We start from the raw sequence: 18,003 nt of genomic DNA, 5'->3' as shown, positions 1-18,003 counted from the left end.
GACCCCACGTTCAGTGGGTCACAGCATGCCTTACACTTTTCTAGGTTAGGGGCTCCTCAGCCTCCCCCTAGCGCAGCACTGTCAGTTCTCGCACCGAGCAGCCATTGAAAATATGCTGCCCGGTGCCGAGTGTCAGCTTGAGGTGGGGTGGGCTGGGGGTATGGCCGCGAGAAGCTCCATCCATACATGCATTGCTTACAGCTCCCTCACATGTCCTGTAAAGGTGCCTGGACCAGATTGACGTCACATTTTGGCTCCCGGAACATCTATGGCCACGCATGGGAGCTGTACAAGCAATACACATATGGATGGAGCTACAGCACTGCCGCACACACTGGACCACAGCCTGAGGATCCACTCCAGTTCTCGTAAGATAGGGAGACTGGGTGAATTTAAAAAAAATAAAAACAATTTTTTTGGGAGTGTCTTTGAGTGTGTGAGCTTGAGTCTATGGTTATATGAGTCTGTAAGTGATTTTGAGGGCCTGTTCACACTAGTACAGTGTGTTAATCTCACAGTCCCATGTGATTAACACACTGTACCATGCAATAGCACCTACTGTGCATTGTGCTGTAGGAGGTGCAATGCATTGCCATTCATTTGAATGGCATCTCAAACACACCTCCCACCCACAGTTTCATCGCCTTCACTGGAACGTGTGGTACCGCAATGCTGTGCATTCCATTGCAGAGCGACTGGGGTCGCAACTTAATGATTGAGGACAAATGTGGGTCCTGAGGTTATACAGGTTGAGAACCGCTGCTGTAGAGGGTGAAGATGATCCGAGATTAAGGTTGGCTTCCAGATAGATGATGTAGAGGGTGAAAATGATCCAAGATTAAGGTTGGCTTCCAGATGTAGAGTGTGAAGATGATCCGAGATTAAGGTTGGCTTCCAGATAGATGGAGAGAATGAAGATGGCTTTTAATTATTGTAGACCTCTTGATAATGGAGAGCGAATATGCTAATTTACAAGACAGATATGCAAGTGGATGGAGCGTATAAGGGTGTCCATTCATGGAGATGGACTTCCTATGTTCTATTTTTGACAAAAAGTTGTGTTTGTTTTGATGTACATGCATATTCATGTTTTGTTTTGCCTGTGTTACCAGAAATCCTAATGATGATACCCGCCAATCGGGCTGGCCCATCTATACAGCGACTGAACAGAGGTACTTACCGTTAAATAATAAGCCCCTCCAGAACCTTCAGGGAATAAGAGTCCAAACGTGCACCTTCTGGAATCGGTTTCTGCCCAAGCTGCTTAACATCACAGGTATGGATCTTAACACTGTCGTGGAATTTAAAAAATTATACACCAGACTTCAAGCTGGCTTGTTTGTAGTTTACCAATTAGATCTTTAAAATGCCAATTTAAGGGCAAATGGAAAGGGTTTACTAAGCTGTCCCCTCCCCAGCAGCATTTACTCACCTTTCACCAGGGGTGAAGTGAAATATGCTGCACTTCTGGGATTAACTCCCTCGCTCATGTGATAGTGCGGGTTCCTTATTATTGGCCCAGTGATGTCACATGGGGATGGGGAAGGAGTCCCTGTGTAAGCTCCAGCAAGTTGGTTTGAAACTTATACTTTCTTTGTGCAGTCCTGACAGAGCAGAGGGGTAGCAAGGCAAAGCGATTATACACTGCTGATTGGGGAAGGGGGGATTAGGTGATCTGTTTTTATGTTGCCCTGCTTGGATAAAGGTAATTATCACTTTACGTTAGCCACCCACCCAGATTTTAACATATGATGTAGACATGATCTGTTTGTACGTCTGTATGTTCAGTGTAGTTGATGGCCTTAGAGATATTAATCAAAGTGTGTGATGGAAGGTCAGTTTTAAGAAGAAAGGGAGACATTCTGTAGTACTAGCATACTTCCTGTCCTATGGTAGCACTACTGCTCCTCCACAGAGACGGTATGGTGAGTGTTGAGGACAGGAAGTGTGTTACTGCCAGGATCACCAGGTGAAAAAAATGCCTGATAAAAGAAAACAAATTCAGCCACCTCATCTAAGGAATGGTTAGCTGGAATGGTATATTACATTTTTGTTCTTGGGTATAGGTATGGTTTAAAGGTACAAGCTCTAGGGCTTTCGTCCTGGTCCTGGCTTCACTCTCTAGTGCATCATTGATCTAAAACAAGCATGCAGGATGAGACTTTACAGCTTTCAGACATCACTATGTACATGCTTGTTCCAGGTCAGTGACTAAAAAGTGAAGTCCTGATGTAATGGGTCAGGTTAGAGCCCTGGACTTTGTACCTTAAAGCAGAGGCAACTCCAATATTTCTGTCTTTACATGACCCCTTTAAAAAAGGTATCCATTTATAATTAACAGTATCCATAGTTCTAATTACTGAGCATAGTATGGAATTATTTTGATTCAGGGAAAACATCTGACTAGCAGGTAGGAATATTTATCTGCACGTTGAAACTGACCATAGGGGAAGGACGTCCTCTCACAACAGGAAGTGATAGGAAATCTACCAAACAAGGACACGGAGGAAAATAAAATCAGAGTTTTAGTAGGGTGAGGAAGGGTTAGAACTTCAATGCAATGGACAGCAATGCTTTATTACTGTTCATCCCGGTAACCGCAGCTCCCCCATTTCTATTTCTATTGGTTGGAGGTAAAGTTTAAACTTGAGACACAAGTATTTTTATTATATGTTGGACATGTACTGAAATTCCAAGGGTTGCACCACAATATTTTGGGTGAGTGGTGATGAAATGAAGCATACACTGGCATACTCATTGTTTTTAGAGACTCCAGCAACTCTGAACAAATGTTCCCAGCTCCGCCCACCTGCATTAGTTATGATGACTTCACATGAACCATTTTAAAGTAGTACTTCCGGATTTTTACAAATCAACCCTTACACTGGGGCTACCCCTGCACTGCAAGGGGTTTAGTGCTCCTTTTGTCTAGGGGGCAAAAATAAAGAAGCAATACTCACCCGATCCTTAGTCCCATCTGGCTGGTAAACCAATCCCTGCAGCCTCTGGCGGCCCATTAGATGTGAAGACACATACCACATCTGGAACAGAGAGGAAGAGAGGGGAGTGGTCACTGCCAGAAGATCGAGGATCAGGTGAGTATCTCTTCTTAGTTTTCGCCCCTAGACCAAAACGAACACATAACCCATGCAGTGTGCGGGTAGCTCCACTGCAAGGTTTAACTTTAAAATCCGCTAACTCCATGGTGGGAGGAGGCACAACCAGGGCCTCTGGAGATCTCCATGTTGGAGTAACCAGAAGTAATGAAAGAAGATAGTCAGTGGTTTCGCCCACCACCATCCACTTGTAATTGAAATATCAAGTTTGGTTGTGGCGATCCCTTAAAGTAAATTATACACTGTGCTATAAATAAATAAATCTAAATAATAATCTTAGAACAAAAATGCAAGCAATATATACAGAAATTGGTTGCGCAAATTAAATGTGTACATCCGATATAACAAAATTCTGCATTTAAAAGTTCCATAAACATCACTAAATGTCCCTCAAGGAGCCCCATCTTCTTCCAGAGCTCCATAGTCAAAAATCCAGATAAATATTATATCCCAGTCCCAGTAATCACCACTTTGTTTTAATACTGAACATCACAAAATGTACCTCAAGGAGCTTCATCTTCTCCCAAAGCTCATTAGTCGAAAATCCAGAAGGTAAATATCATATCCCAATGACCACTTTGTTTTAATATTGAATCATCTTCTTTTCTCTTACTGAATAATCCATTTCTAAACATGTTGAACTTGTTGTAGCCTCCAGATCCAAGGTGTTGCCTCCTTATTTAATTAATACTTGTGTGTGACTAACTAACCATCCTATTAAGTGTCATCCAGACATAAGCCATGCTAATCCCAAAGAGCAGGCACCACAAGGTTTCTGCCTTCTGCTGTGGACAATTATTCTATGGTATACCCTGGAAGCCCCTAAACAATTTGGTCAGGAAAACATTGACTTTAGCTTCACGTCCAAGCTGTGACCCTCACCACTGCCCATCGTCCTACACAGCCAACGTAAAGCTACATGCAGGAATTTGTGGTGCCCGCTCTTAAAAGCTTATGTTAGTTGGATGTGATTTTTCCTACAACAGTTTAATTTTAATGTCAATTTGTATTCTAATCCACTAACCAACTAAAATTCTCTTTCCTATCTCTAACTTGATCTAACTCATAAACTTTCAGACTACTGCTTCCAAATTTAAACTGTTCTATATTTTTCCACAATGTTTGATCACCTGTCTCTCAGCATAACCTTTGACTTCTGCCTTTAAAATCCCTCAGCTCTTTTTCCATTATTCCGTGAAATGTGATCTTCTGTATGACCCCAAGAGTAATTTTCTATTAGCAGTCAAAGTAAGGGTGGCTTTAGACGGCTCAATAAGTCATTTTGTGGAACTCTTGCCATTGTTTGACTGATTCAGACCTTCTAGGGAACAGTAAGCGTCCAGCCCAGGTCCTGGCAACCAGTGACATCAGTGAGATGGGCAGGATGCCGGACAGTGCCAGAGCCCTTCCCCTGCTAACATTGTAAAGAGCCAAGCCCTGCTCCAACATACAATGATACCACAGTGCTGGTTTCTGGTTTCTGACCAAGCTCTACTCTATATAAATATTAAATATATATTCTGACCAAGCTCTACTCTGTATAAAGACCCGGGTTCCATATCTCGTATTGTAAAGGACTGAAACAACTGATTGATCAATGACTGCAGGTTTGGCCTGTATACATGCAATAAAGCAATGCTTCTGGATGCACAGTTGGCCACAGGGCATGTAACCTAATACAGGCAGGTCGGATGTCCCCCCTTACTCTGCCTTGCTATTGCTGTACACATTTTTGCTATACAACAGTAGGTATTTGCCTTTGGTGGCATGTGTTTTAGTTCTATTGCTGACCCTTTTTCTTTATTTCTTGCACTGTGAAGTACCATAGAGGAGTATGGTGCTACAGATAATAATACTAATAATAGTAATAATAAAAATGATGATTTTGCATATCCTCTGCCTGGTGTCTTTAAAGGGAAGCTGTATAATAAATGGTTCCAAGGCCGTGAATATATTTAGACAAAAAGTTTTCTTTAACTCTTGGCGCTAATGGCTGCCAGCTGAACAATCCACTTGCTGTTGCACACTCAAAGTTTTCAACAGTTTATCACAGTTTTTCACACAGACTTGAGGAGCTGCTCATCCAAGGCTCTGGGGCTGCCACCATGAACATAGAAATCAAAAGGGAACAGAGCGCCACCTCCGTGTGTAAAATCGTTTCTTACAATAAATAAAACAAGGGATAAAAGTACTCACAAACAAATGTTTTCATCAGGCTTTAACAACAAACGAGAGGTCACACTGTCTGTTAACCCAACACGGTATCGCCCCGACTATGTAACACGGTAGCCTGCGGTGACATCGCTGTCCACCGACCGCAGTCAGCCAAGATATTTATTGTAATAAACGATTTTACACACGGAGGTGGCGCTCTGTTCCCTTTTGTTTTCCGTGAATATATTTAACTTCAATGACCTGGAACTAGAATGTGGAAAGTGAGTTAGGGAATGGATGCTTCAATCAGAACCTATTCACACAAAAGTTTTCTACATAATCCCCTAAATTTATCTCAATGGAGTCATGGAATGCTGCAGAGATTGGCGCAGGTGTCGCTACATGAGCGCAGTTCTCTGCAAACCAACCATTGATGCCAAAGGGAGAAGATAAGAGAATCCTGGAAGCATCCCATATGATATGTTCATTCCTAATCTAAAGATTTGTTGCCTGTAATGGGAAAAAAAGCAATGCAAATGTTTAAAGTTTCAGAAATGTTTATAAAAGATTGACAAAACCAATTATAGTTTCACGTTAAGTAAATATGTCTGTGAAGGTTCTCATTCATCCAGGTCATGGTAAATCTGTAAAAAAATAAGTCAAGGCAACTGGATTTTCGGAATTTTTCTTCAAGACGTTTCACTGGTCATCCAACCAGCTCTGAATTGAGAAAGCTGATTGGATGACCAGTGAAACGTCTTCAAGAAACATACAGCAAGTCCAGTTGCCTTGACTTATTTTTTTACAGATACATGTTAAGTGAAGTTAGAGGGAACATGTGAACCATCCAAGCATTTGTGGCATCCTAGAAAGCAGTTTCAGCATTAAACCACCATCTAGCTTGACTTCAAGGGCCAATCCACATAGAAGTTGTGTTATGGTTCTAGTTGGAGCCTGGTGGTGGGCTTAGTAAGCTCCTCTATACGCTATATAGCCCAATGTTTGTGGACATCTGTCCATCACACCTAAATGAGCTTGTTGGACATCCCATTCCATAACTACAGTATGAGCATTAATATGGAGTTGCCTCCTACCCTTTTCCCCATTAGTGACTATTACAAGCTCCACTCGTCTGTGGAAGGCTTTCCACAAGATCTTGGAGTGTGCCTGTGGAAATGTATGCCCATTCAGCTAAAAGAACGTTTGTGAGGTCAGGTACTGATGGACACAGCAGGGGTACAGACCCAGGGTCTTGGTGCAGAGATTTCACCAGTAGAGGCCCTACGAAGATCTCACCATAGAGATCCCACAAAGGTCCCACCAACAGAGATAGAAAATCACCAGGTGGTGTAATACTCCGTCATCTAACAAACACTAAAATATGTTTTTGATTGACTAACCCTTTAAGAGACTTTTGCAGTTTTGTTGTTCTAACGCCTAACAACCGAGGCAACATCAGCCATAATGCCTGTTATAGACCATCTTGCATAATTATTCTTTATTTACTCTTTTCTGCAATAAGAATACATCGGTTACTTTTGTTCTATTTCTTCGAATTGTCTCAGCTGTGCTGGGGCATAACATAGGAATTTAGATATTAATTAGAAAATGGGAGATATTATAGGCTATGTTCTGTTAAGCTCTGACATCTGACTTCTTCCCTTATAGAGACCCGTGGGCCCTGCTCGACCTGCTCCCGATTTCTTCCCTCCCCGGTGCTGCTCACATTGTCAGTGTTGGTAGCACAACACATAATATGGCCCCCCTCCCAATCTTTACTGGACTGCCCCTCCTCTAATAAACCGATGATACTGTGAGACGGCCTTGAGAAAACTTTTAACGCTACCTCCAGACTACCATAACCTCTCCCAGCATGCAACACTCTACCTTAAGCTCATGCATGGCTTTCTGCTGTTCATTTGACTATTTATTCTTTCAATAAATTATTTTTCTACATTTTACTTTTTTGCCTTTTATTTTTGATGTAATTCATCCCCCTCTCCTTTTAAAGTGCACCTGTGCTTTAGTAAGAAACATGTTATAGATGTCATCAGCACACCATATTGAAGTGAAGAACACGTCTGTTTATTGACGCTTCATGTCAAAACAAATAGCAACGTTTCAGGGCCACATAGGGTCCCCTTCATCAGGCTTCAAATGACGCGTCAATAAACAGATGTGTTCTTCACTTCAATATGATGTGCTGGTGACATCTTTAACAAGTTTCAGTATTGGCGGCGCCATCCGCGGTCACTTCGAGCACCCACGCTGACAGGGATACCCGGTAAGGAGCGCAGCAGGATTCTGGAATACATTTAGTAAGAAACGTAACGCAGTTTATTAAAGCTGAATTCTGGGCACCAAAACTTGTATTTCAATATATCCCTCAGTAACTACAAAGATATAAATCCACTTTGTGTGCGCAAATTGCCTATTTAAACCCGGATATTACCAAGAGTCGCAGTGACATCAAGGCTCGGCTGTACATAACCTGTGCAGAGAGAAGACCCCATCCACTATAGGTTGCCTGCAAAAAACTAATGGGGGGGGGGGAGGGGGGCAGTGACAAGACCAGCCACCCTGTATAAGGAGAGACAGGTCCTCAAAGTTTCACAATTGGTTACTGGACAGATATGGAAGAAAAATACAAAAAGCTCACCAAGTTTCAAGACTAGACATGCCTCATGCCATGATTGCAAAATGAGCACACAGTGTGGCCAGGTAGCAGAGAAGGCAAATCTAATTCTGGATGCATTACTAGAAGGTTTCACCAGCAGGAGGAAGGAGGCCTTGATTTCCTCTATATAGATCTTTGGCTATCACTAAAGGGGTCACTAGCAGGAGGAAGGAGGCCCTGATCCGCCTATTGAGAGCTTTAGTTAGACCTCATTGAGAATGCAGTGTCCAGTTCTGTGGACCTCACTTGCAAAAAAATATTGATGAGATTGAACAAGTCCAGAGACGGGCAACAAAAATGGTGAAAGGGCTTACCATCATCATCATCCTTCCAAAGAAAGTTAAATGTTCAAAAATGGGAAGAAGAAAACGCAAGGGTAGTGCCCATTTATACCCATTTCCTTTACAGAATATTATTTGCTCCAAAACTACAAGTGCACTTTTAGATTGGCATAGTCATCAGTTCGCATGCCTCCTCTCACAAATGATGTTGCTGAAGATGATTGAAAATGCATTCACTAAAAACCAGTGACCTCATTGACACTTCATATTTATGAGAACACACCTGTCCATTCACTAGAGACCAGTGACATCACTGACACTTCATATTCATGAGAACACACCCGTCCATTCACTAGAGACCAGTGACACCACCGACACTTCATATTCATGAGAACACAGCCCGTCCATTCACTAGAGACCAGTGACATCACTGACACTTCATATTCATGAGAATATAGCCCATCCATTCACTAGAGACCAGTGACATCACTGACCCTTCATATTCATGAGAACACAGCCCGTCCATTCACTAGAGACCAGTGACATCACTGACACTTCATATTCATGAGAATATAGCCCATCCATTCACTAGAGACCAGTGACATCACTGACACTTCATATTCATGAGAATATAGCCCATCCATTCACTAGAGACCAGTGACATCACTGACACTTCATATTCATGAGAATATAGCCCATCCATTCACTAGAGACCAGTGACATCACTGACACTTCATATTCATGAGAATATAGCCCATCCATTCACTAGAGACCAGTGACATCACTGACACTTCATATTCATGAGAATATAGCCCATCCATTCACTAGAGACCAGTGACATCACTGACACTTCATATTCATGAGAATATAGCCCATCCATTCACTAGAGACCAGTGACATCACTGACACTTCATATTCATGAGAATATAGCCCATCCATTCACTAGAGACCAGTGACATCACTGACACTTCATATTCATGAGAATATAGCCCATCCATTCACTAGAGACCAGTGACATCACTGACACTTCATATTCATGAGAATATAGCCCATCCATTCACTAGAGACCAGTGACATCACTGACACTTCATATTCATGAGAATATAGCCCATCCATTCACTAGAGACCAGTGACATCACTGACACTTCATATTCATGAGAATATAGCCCATCCATTCACTAGAGACCAGTGACATCACTGACACTTCATATTCATGAGAATATAGCCCATCCATTCACTAGAGACCAGTGACATCACTGACACTTCATATTCATGAGAATATAGCCCATCCATTCACTAGAGACCAGTGACATCACTGACACTTCATATTCATGAGAATATAGCCCATCCATTCACTAGAGACCAGTGACATCACTGACACTTCATATTCATGAGAATATAGCCCATCCATTCACTAGAGACCAGTGACATCACTGACACTTCATATTCATGAGAATATAGCCCATCCATTCACTAGAGACCAGTGACATCACTGACACTTCATATTCATGAGAATATAGCCCATCCATTCACTAGAGACCAGTGACATCACTGACACTTCATATTCATGAGAATATAGCCCATCCATTCACTAGAGACCAGTGACATCACTGACACTTCATATTCATGAGAATATAGCCCATCCATTCACTAGAGACCAGTGACATCACTGACACTTCATATTCATGAGAATATAGCCCATCCATTCACTAGAGACCAGTGACATCACTGACACTTCATATTCATGAGAATATAGCCCATCCATTCACTAGAGACCAGTGACATCACTGACACTTCATATTCATGAGAATATAGCCCATCCATTCACTAGAGACCAGTGACATCACTGACACTTCATATTCATGAGAATATAGCCCATCCATTCACTAGAGACCAGTGACATCACTGACACTTCATATTCATGAGAATATAGCCCATCCATTCACTAGAGACCAGTGACATCACTGACACTTCATATTCATGAGAATATAGCCCATCCATTCACTAGAGACCAGTGACATCACTGACACTTCATATTCATGAGAATATAGCCCATCCATTCACTAGAGACCAGTGACATCACTGACACTTCATATTCATGAGAATATAGCCCATCCATTCACTAGAGACCAGTGACATCACTGACACTTCATATTCATGAGAATATAGCCCATCCATTCACTAGAGACCAGTGACATCACTGACACTTCATATTCATGAGAATATAGCCCATCCATTCACTAGAGACCAGTGACATCACTGACACTTCATATTCATGAGAATATAGCCCATCCATTCACTAGAGACCAGTGACATCACTGACACTTCATATTCATGAGAATATAGCCCATCCATTCACTAGAGACCAGTGACATCACTGACACTTCATATTCATGAGAATATAGCCCATCCATTCACTAGAGACCAGTGACATCACTGACACTTCATATTCATGAGAATATAGCCCATCCATTCACTAGAGACCAGTGACATCACTGACACTTCATATTCATGAGAATATAGCCCATCCATTCACTAGAGACCAGTGACATCACTGACACTTCATATTCATGAGAATATAGCCCATCCATTCACTAGAGACCAGTGACATCACTGACACTTCATATTCATGAGAATATAGCCCATCCATTCACTAGAGACCAGTGACATCACTGACACTTCATATTCATGAGAATATAGCCCATCCATTCACTAGAGACCAGTGACATCACTGACACTTCATATTCATGAGAATATAGCCCATCCATTCACTAGAGACCAGTGACATCACTGACACTTCATATTCATGAGAATATAGCCCATCCATTCACTAGAGACCAGTGACATCACTGACACTTCATATTCATGAGAATATAGCCCATCCATTCACTAGAGACCAGTGACATCACTGACACTTCATATTCATGAGAATATAGCCCATCCATTCACTAGAGACCAGTGACATCACTGACACTTCATATTCATGAGAATATAGCCCATCCATTCACTAGAGACCAGTGACATCACTGACACTTCATATTCATGAGAATATAGCCCATCCATTCACTAGAGACCAGTGACATCACTGACACTTCATATTCATGAGAATATAGCCCATCCATTCACTAGAGACCAGTGACATCACTGACACTTCATATTCATGAGAATATAGCCCATCCATTCACTAGAGACCAGTGACATCACTGACACTTCATATTCATGAGAATATAGCCCATCCATTCACTAGAGACCAGTGACATCACTGACACTTCATATTCATGAGAATATAGCCCATCCATTCACTAGAGACCAGTGACATCACTGACACTTCATATTCATGAGAATATAGCCCATCCATTCACTAGAGACCAGTGACATCACTGACACTTCATATTCATGAGAATATAGCCCATCCATTCACTAGAGACCAGTGACATCACTGACACTTCATATTCATGAGAATATAGCCCATCCATTCACTAGAGACCAGTGACATCACTGACACTTCATATTCATGAGAATATAGCCCATCCATTCACTAGAGACCAGTGACATCACTGACACTTCATATTCATGAGAATATAGCCCATCCATTCACTAGAGACCAGTGACATCACTGACACTTCATATTCATGAGAATATAGCCCATCCATTCACTAGAGACCAGTGACATCACTGACACTTCATATTCATGAGAATATAGCCCATCCATTCACTAGAGACCAGTGACATCACTGACACTTCATATTCATGAGAATATAGCCCATCCATTCACTAGAGACCAGTGACATCACTGACACTTCATATTCATGAGAATATAGCCCATCCATTCACTAGAGACCAGTGACATCACTGACACTTCATATTCATGAGAATATAGCCCATCCATTCACTAGAGACCAGTGACATCACTGACACTTCATATTCATGAGAATATAGCCCATCCATTCACTAGAGACCAGTGACATCACTGACACTTCATATTCATGAGAATATAGCCCATCCATTCACTAGAGACCAGTGACATCACTGACCCTTCATATTCATGAGAACACAGCCCGTCCATTCACTAGAGACCAGTGACATCAGTGACACTTTCTACTCAGACAAACTGAGAAGACAGAAGATCATAAACAATTTAGGTTTTGGCCACCAGACACCCTACAGCAGCCAAGGAAAGCCTGTTCTAACGCAGAACAGAAGTGAAAGAGCCTAGGGGCCATTTTAGACAGATAATTCTGTCAGCAGTAAGACGCTAGCAGCAAGATCATGAGAATGAAACATTATCACTAGTGGAAGTTGCTTTGTTACTGCTGGAAGCCTTTTTGGACCTCGATCATTAGCATTGGAGCAATCATGGAGTAAGTAAGGAAATGTTTGTGGTACTAGGTTTCTTCGGACTGCCCTACTACAATCTAAGAAATCTGAATCTTCTACATGGCTATACCCACTGCTAGGGATGCACCGATACCGGTTTTTCTGTATCGATATTTATGCTTCGGTACTCGCCGAAGTACTTCCGCTAGCATGGAGCTGGAATCCCGGGCAGTCAGGAAGCCAGGCGACCGTCATTACCCGCCGCCCGGCTTCCTGATTGGCTGGGAAGTTGGCTCCTAGCTGTTTGGCTGGCTCCATGCTGATTGGCCAGCCAAACAGCATCGAGCTAGCTTCCCGGTCGATCAGGAAGCTGGGCGACGAGTCATTACCCACCACCCGGCTTCCTGATTAGCCTAAAAGCCGGCTCCATGTTCCCGCGTGGCACCGCCGGTCAGAGGAAATCTACCTCTGACCGGAAATTCCGGTATCGGGGAAGGTATCTGAGCATTTGTGCGAGTATGAGTACTCGCCCAAATAGTCGATATCGGCACCAATACTAGTATCAGTACTGGTGCATCCCTACCCACTACCACAAGAGAGAGCTCAGGACGGGCAGTTGGCCCGTCCTTCAAGCACTTTTGTTTCCGGCAAATGCTCAGTGCTAGGGATGAGGTTTGGGTTCAAAGCAAATGCTGCAGATTTGAGATTTGCAGTCCCAGCAAAGTTATTAGCAGATTCACCTGGGAAATTCTTTTTTAAGCCATAATGCACTGTATGGCCTCTGAGCTATGGTCAGCACACTTAGAAGGGCCAATAAGGTTTTTTTTGGATATTCTGGCCTTCCTACTGTTATGGGGACACAGAGCAGCCATAGTGTCAGTGTATTTGAAGCTGCTGTAGGGAAAGGATGGGTAAAGCCAAATAACTGCATAGAGAAAGATTAGGGCTCGTTAAGAAACTGCACTTTAAAGGAGAACTATGAGGTTAGTGCTTTTCCCCATAGTTCTCCTTAGGGTAACGGGATGACACAAACTAGCGTCCTCCCGTCACCCAAAGCTCAGTATACCGCGAGCTGCAGCTTGCGCTATACTGAGACGCCGCAGCTGAAGCGGATCCCGACAATTATGTCTGGATCCGCCCAGCTGCGTGAGTGACAGCTGGCTCTGCCTATCTAGAGGCAGAGCCAGCTGTACCCGCCCCCTCCCCTGTCCGTTCCGCCATTCAGCGATGGAGGATCGGACAGGGGAGGGGGGAATCCAGTCACTCCCTTGTCACGGCTCACCTGTGGGGATAGATCGAGAAGTGAGCGAGCGTCGGTATGTGTTCGCTCACTTCCTGATCTACTGAGCCGACATTTGACAGTTTCATTGTTTCAGTTTTGGCTCAGATTATGAGGTGGGTGCAAAGCACCCACCTCATAATTCTCCTTTAATTCTAGTTGCTAGCTTATTGGGTGATCAGCCCCTTTGCTGCCCTTTTCATTGTTCTTATTATTGGGAGATTTTTTTTATGTCCTTACTTTTATTTTGTAGTTAAATTGAGAGCTTGTAAAGTGTGGCTAATGTGTAGATGTAGGCCACTGCTGCCTCAGACTAATGATGTCCAGGTTAACCAACCTACCAACCTGTTTACCATTTTATCTCCAGACATTGATAGTAAAAAAAAAAAAACTTGCCTCAGACTTAAAGCAGTGATTTTCCTTTCTTTCTTCCCTGTCCTTTCTTTGTCTTCTGTCTCTGTCCCACCTTCCTTCTCCCATGTATCCTCCCCCTATTGCTCCTTCCCCCTCGCAGATAACATCGATGAAGCTGAGCGCCAGTGGAAGGTAGAGTTCCACCGCTGGAGTGCCTACATGATGCGCTGGAAGAACCAGTTTGACCACTACAGCAAGCAGGAGCGCTGCAGCGAGCTGTGACATCACTGTGACATCACACCACCATCGCCAATCGACTCTCCTGCTCTTCCAGCAAAGAAACAAAAAAACTGCGGCAAACTGTGACATCACCACACCGTCCCTCAGGCCGCCTGTGGGAAAATCAGGGGAGTCTTTGTACATTGTATCATTACTGTGACATCATTACACTCACAAGACACACTTATGGACATTGTTGACATGAGTTCACCTACGCAATCAATGTAATGGTTCCTGCCTCTTGTATGCACTGTATGTCCTGCCCCTTCCCTGCAGTCTCTCCCCTTGGGGGGCATTTCTCATCCCTGTACTAAATATATAATATATATATATATATATACATATTTCTAATATATATATTGAGGGAAAATTATGTATGTTGTATTTATTTGTGATGCTGTGTATGTCAGAACTTAAAGGAACCTACCCCATCCCACACCATCTCATCCCAAAGCCACAGGTAAGTCCACCCAAACTGGTATTAAATTTATGGATGCACATGGATGGACAGGCCAATTCATGAAATGCCCTTTTATATCTCTTGGGGTTTCCGGAGGAGAATTCTGTGTGTCATGATTCCCAGCTATGCCCACCTGCTACATCAGTAAAGAAGATTAAAGAGAAGAACAAGGAGATCTCACCATAGAAGTCTCTTAAGAGAGGTAACAGGCCATGGAGTCATTTAGCCCACTGTGTATCTACCCATATCGGTTTTGAGTGGACTAACCCTTTCAGCTGGACAAGACAGATTAGCCCACCTCATGATCATACTTCTTATCATTGCTTCTGAACTATCCAATGACACGCATCCTGTATAAAAATGGAGGGGATAGAAGTATACTTTGGCCTTAGCAGCCTATAGCTGACTGGTTAGAGTTTGTTGCTCATAGCAGCCAGTTAGAATCTTCTGTCACCACTTCCAGTTTTTATATGTGATGCTCCTTACCTTTACTCACAACGAGGTGAGTCCACTTGGGCACTTTCCGAAGGTGTCGAACCATAATACCTGTCCTGCAATGCCAGCCAGTGGGGAATTTCACAGGAGCCTAAAGGCAACTTGGGCTAAGTGGAAGCCATATTTGTTCTGTACAGTCCTATAGCAACGTGTCATCGGGTTCAAGGTTACTTGAACTGGGCTGTCTAATGAGGCTGACTTATGAAAAGTGAAGCTGTTGTCCACACCGACCAAATTCCTAACTTCAGTTGCAACATGACAGATGGCCATAGCTAAAATGTAAGTGGGCCCTGAAATTGATTAAAATATGTTTTACCTTCCCTGGCTGTACTGTGTAGAGTGTGTTGGCAATGCTCACAGAGGTTTTATATGAGAAAACTAATGCATGTGAATTGTGTAAAGCACAGGGATCAATTATCTCTATTTCCAGGGTGGTTCAGTAGCTGTTGACCAAGCATCTGAGACATCTGCAAAATTGTACCCGTTTAACCGGAAAGTCTCCATTTTGCCACAGCCTGATTAAACCCCTAATGCTTTCCGTACTGGCTTCCATTCTTCCCCCCCTACAATCAAAACGCCTTCCTGATGCCCACCAACGCTGACCTCAGCAGTAAAAGGGTGTATTGAGCACCAGCACTCTGCATCGCATTGCCCCAAACACTGCCTTTAGAATCCTACTCTCCCAGGAGGTCCATTTCTCCCCTTAGCCTTCCTACTTCACCCATAGTGGCCATAAGGCCATAATGCAGCTATAGAGGGCCCATCTGCAGTCCTTTCCATGTATATGAATGTTATTTGTGCAAATTCTCCCTGCAATTTTAAGGATAAACCTGAGAAATACCTAGAGGATGAACCTGGGGTTGAGGAAACTTTGTTGGGTGCTTTGGGATAAAGCTTTAGATGTCATAACTCCGCCACTATACGACTCATACATGGCGTGATGGGACTTCCACAGTGGCTGGCACGCCAAAAACCAGTCCAAATGTTATCACCATATACTTATAATACATTGCTGTCAATGTTTAGCCATATAGCTATAATTCTATATATTTTATGTGTCCAAATGTTATATAAAGAGATCTATATGAAAAAAAAAATATATATATAAACGTGTATGTGCACTATATTCAGAACACCGACCCCCCGAGAATTTTATAGGCACAATATATATTTATCAATCATTATGTAACTTATTTTTGTGAAGCTATCAGCACATGTATACATTGTAACATTTAACAAGTTTATTTGGATTAATCTTAAAAAAAGAAAAAGTTAAATTGTTTCCCATGTTGGCCAATCAAAGCCAAGCTTTTCACGAGCATGAGCATCGTTCTGAAGATGTAAGCTGGCTGTCCGATGGGTTGGGTTGAATCTCACTTTCCATTACATAAGCCCAAGCGAAAAATAAAAGGGCTGCAACATATGACCAATCAGAGGCTGGCTTGCACTTTTTTTCTGCATAGCTAGCAAAATGTGACCTGGCTTCTTGTTGGCTGCCTGGCACTAACGTGACACTGACATTTGTATGCATTGACACAAACCTTGTACATTGACTATTAACCTTGTGATGAAGTCATTTTCATTCAATTATCACTTCTGTATAGTTTTTTTGTTTTGTTAGCATTACCAAACAGACAGCAGAACTGTGATGTAATATCAACTAATCCTATTTCTGTTTTCACCAGCCTGCGCTCAAGACTGGCGAAAACCCGACTCTGATTGCTTGTTAAGATCTGCAGGACCCAAGTGCTTTTTTGAACAGTGTTATTAAATAATATTGTGCAATAATTTATCTGAATATCCACCAAGTGTACGGTCCTAGAATTATATTATAGATAAAAAAATGGTTATAGATATATATATATATTCAAATAATTTTTAACTGTCTTGTGACTCTACCTATAGGCTATATCCGGAATTTAATCCACACCACAAACAAGTGCTGCAACACTAACGTTTTATGGTCTGTATCGTGCAAAATGCAGTTACCCATTGGCGACCAAATAGAATTAACCTTTCAACGGATTTAATGTCAGTTGCTTTGGTTACTGCACTTTGCATTTTAGATTTGCCCTTTCCCCTGACCCCTCTGCCCCCTTTCCCCAGATTTATGTACCTGGAGGCTTACTGTGCACTGACTAGTGTCCCGCCTACTGAAAGCTTTGCCATTGATAGTAGCAACATATCACGCTTAAGGATTTACCAGCATTCAACATCAAATAGGAAGAAACAGAACCACCTTTTTTTTTTATTTGCCTTTTGTTCTGAGTTTGTTTTCAAGACGGACCGTGTCATGTGCAGATTACAACAGCCTCACATGACACGGTCCGTCTTGGATGTTGCGGCAGATGTTCTCTGGCCAACGTTCACAGTGGCTGAACCGCTCATAATTGTTACAATGACCTCTGACCCATGTTTTCCTCTCCAAAAGCATTATGAAGCAGCCATAGAGAAACTAGTGCATGTGGACCATGTAAAGCGCAGGGATCTATGATCTATGTTTCCAGGGTGGTTCAGTAGCTGTTGACCAAGCATCTGAGACATCTGCGAAATTGTACCCGTGTAACCGGAAAGCCTCCGTTTTGCCACAG

The 18,003-nt window shown here is 42.6% G+C and overlaps 1 protein-coding gene across 2 annotated transcripts in view; it reads left to right on the top strand.

Annotated features, from left to right (window-relative positions):
- Positions 1–14,529, top strand: part of ACHE (acetylcholinesterase (Cartwright blood group)) — a 46,848-nt gene extending 32,319 nt beyond the window's left edge. The window contains exons 3-4 of one of the 2 annotated variants that reach the window (XM_018562000.1): positions 1,113–1,276; positions 14,339–14,529. In XM_018562000.1, coding sequence (XP_018417502.1) covers positions 1,113–1,276; positions 14,339–14,460 — 286 coding nt within the window. In that variant the 3' untranslated portion in view covers positions 14,461–14,529. Of the gene's footprint in view, positions 1–1,112; positions 1,277–6,938; positions 7,137–14,338 lie in introns of those variants that run through there. The other variant, XM_018561999.1, reaches the window with a different exon arrangement.
- Positions 14,530–18,003: the final 3,474 nt, after the last annotated feature.

Source organism: Nanorana parkeri, unplaced genomic scaffold (assembly GCF_000935625.1).
Source record: "Nanorana parkeri isolate BGI_ZX_2015 unplaced genomic scaffold, ASM93562v1 scaffold554, whole genome shotgun sequence".
NCBI lineage: Eukaryota > Metazoa > Chordata > Amphibia > Anura > Dicroglossidae > Nanorana > Nanorana parkeri.
Note: the sequence above shows the minus strand (reverse complement) of the source record. Positions and strands in the feature narration are given on the sequence as shown.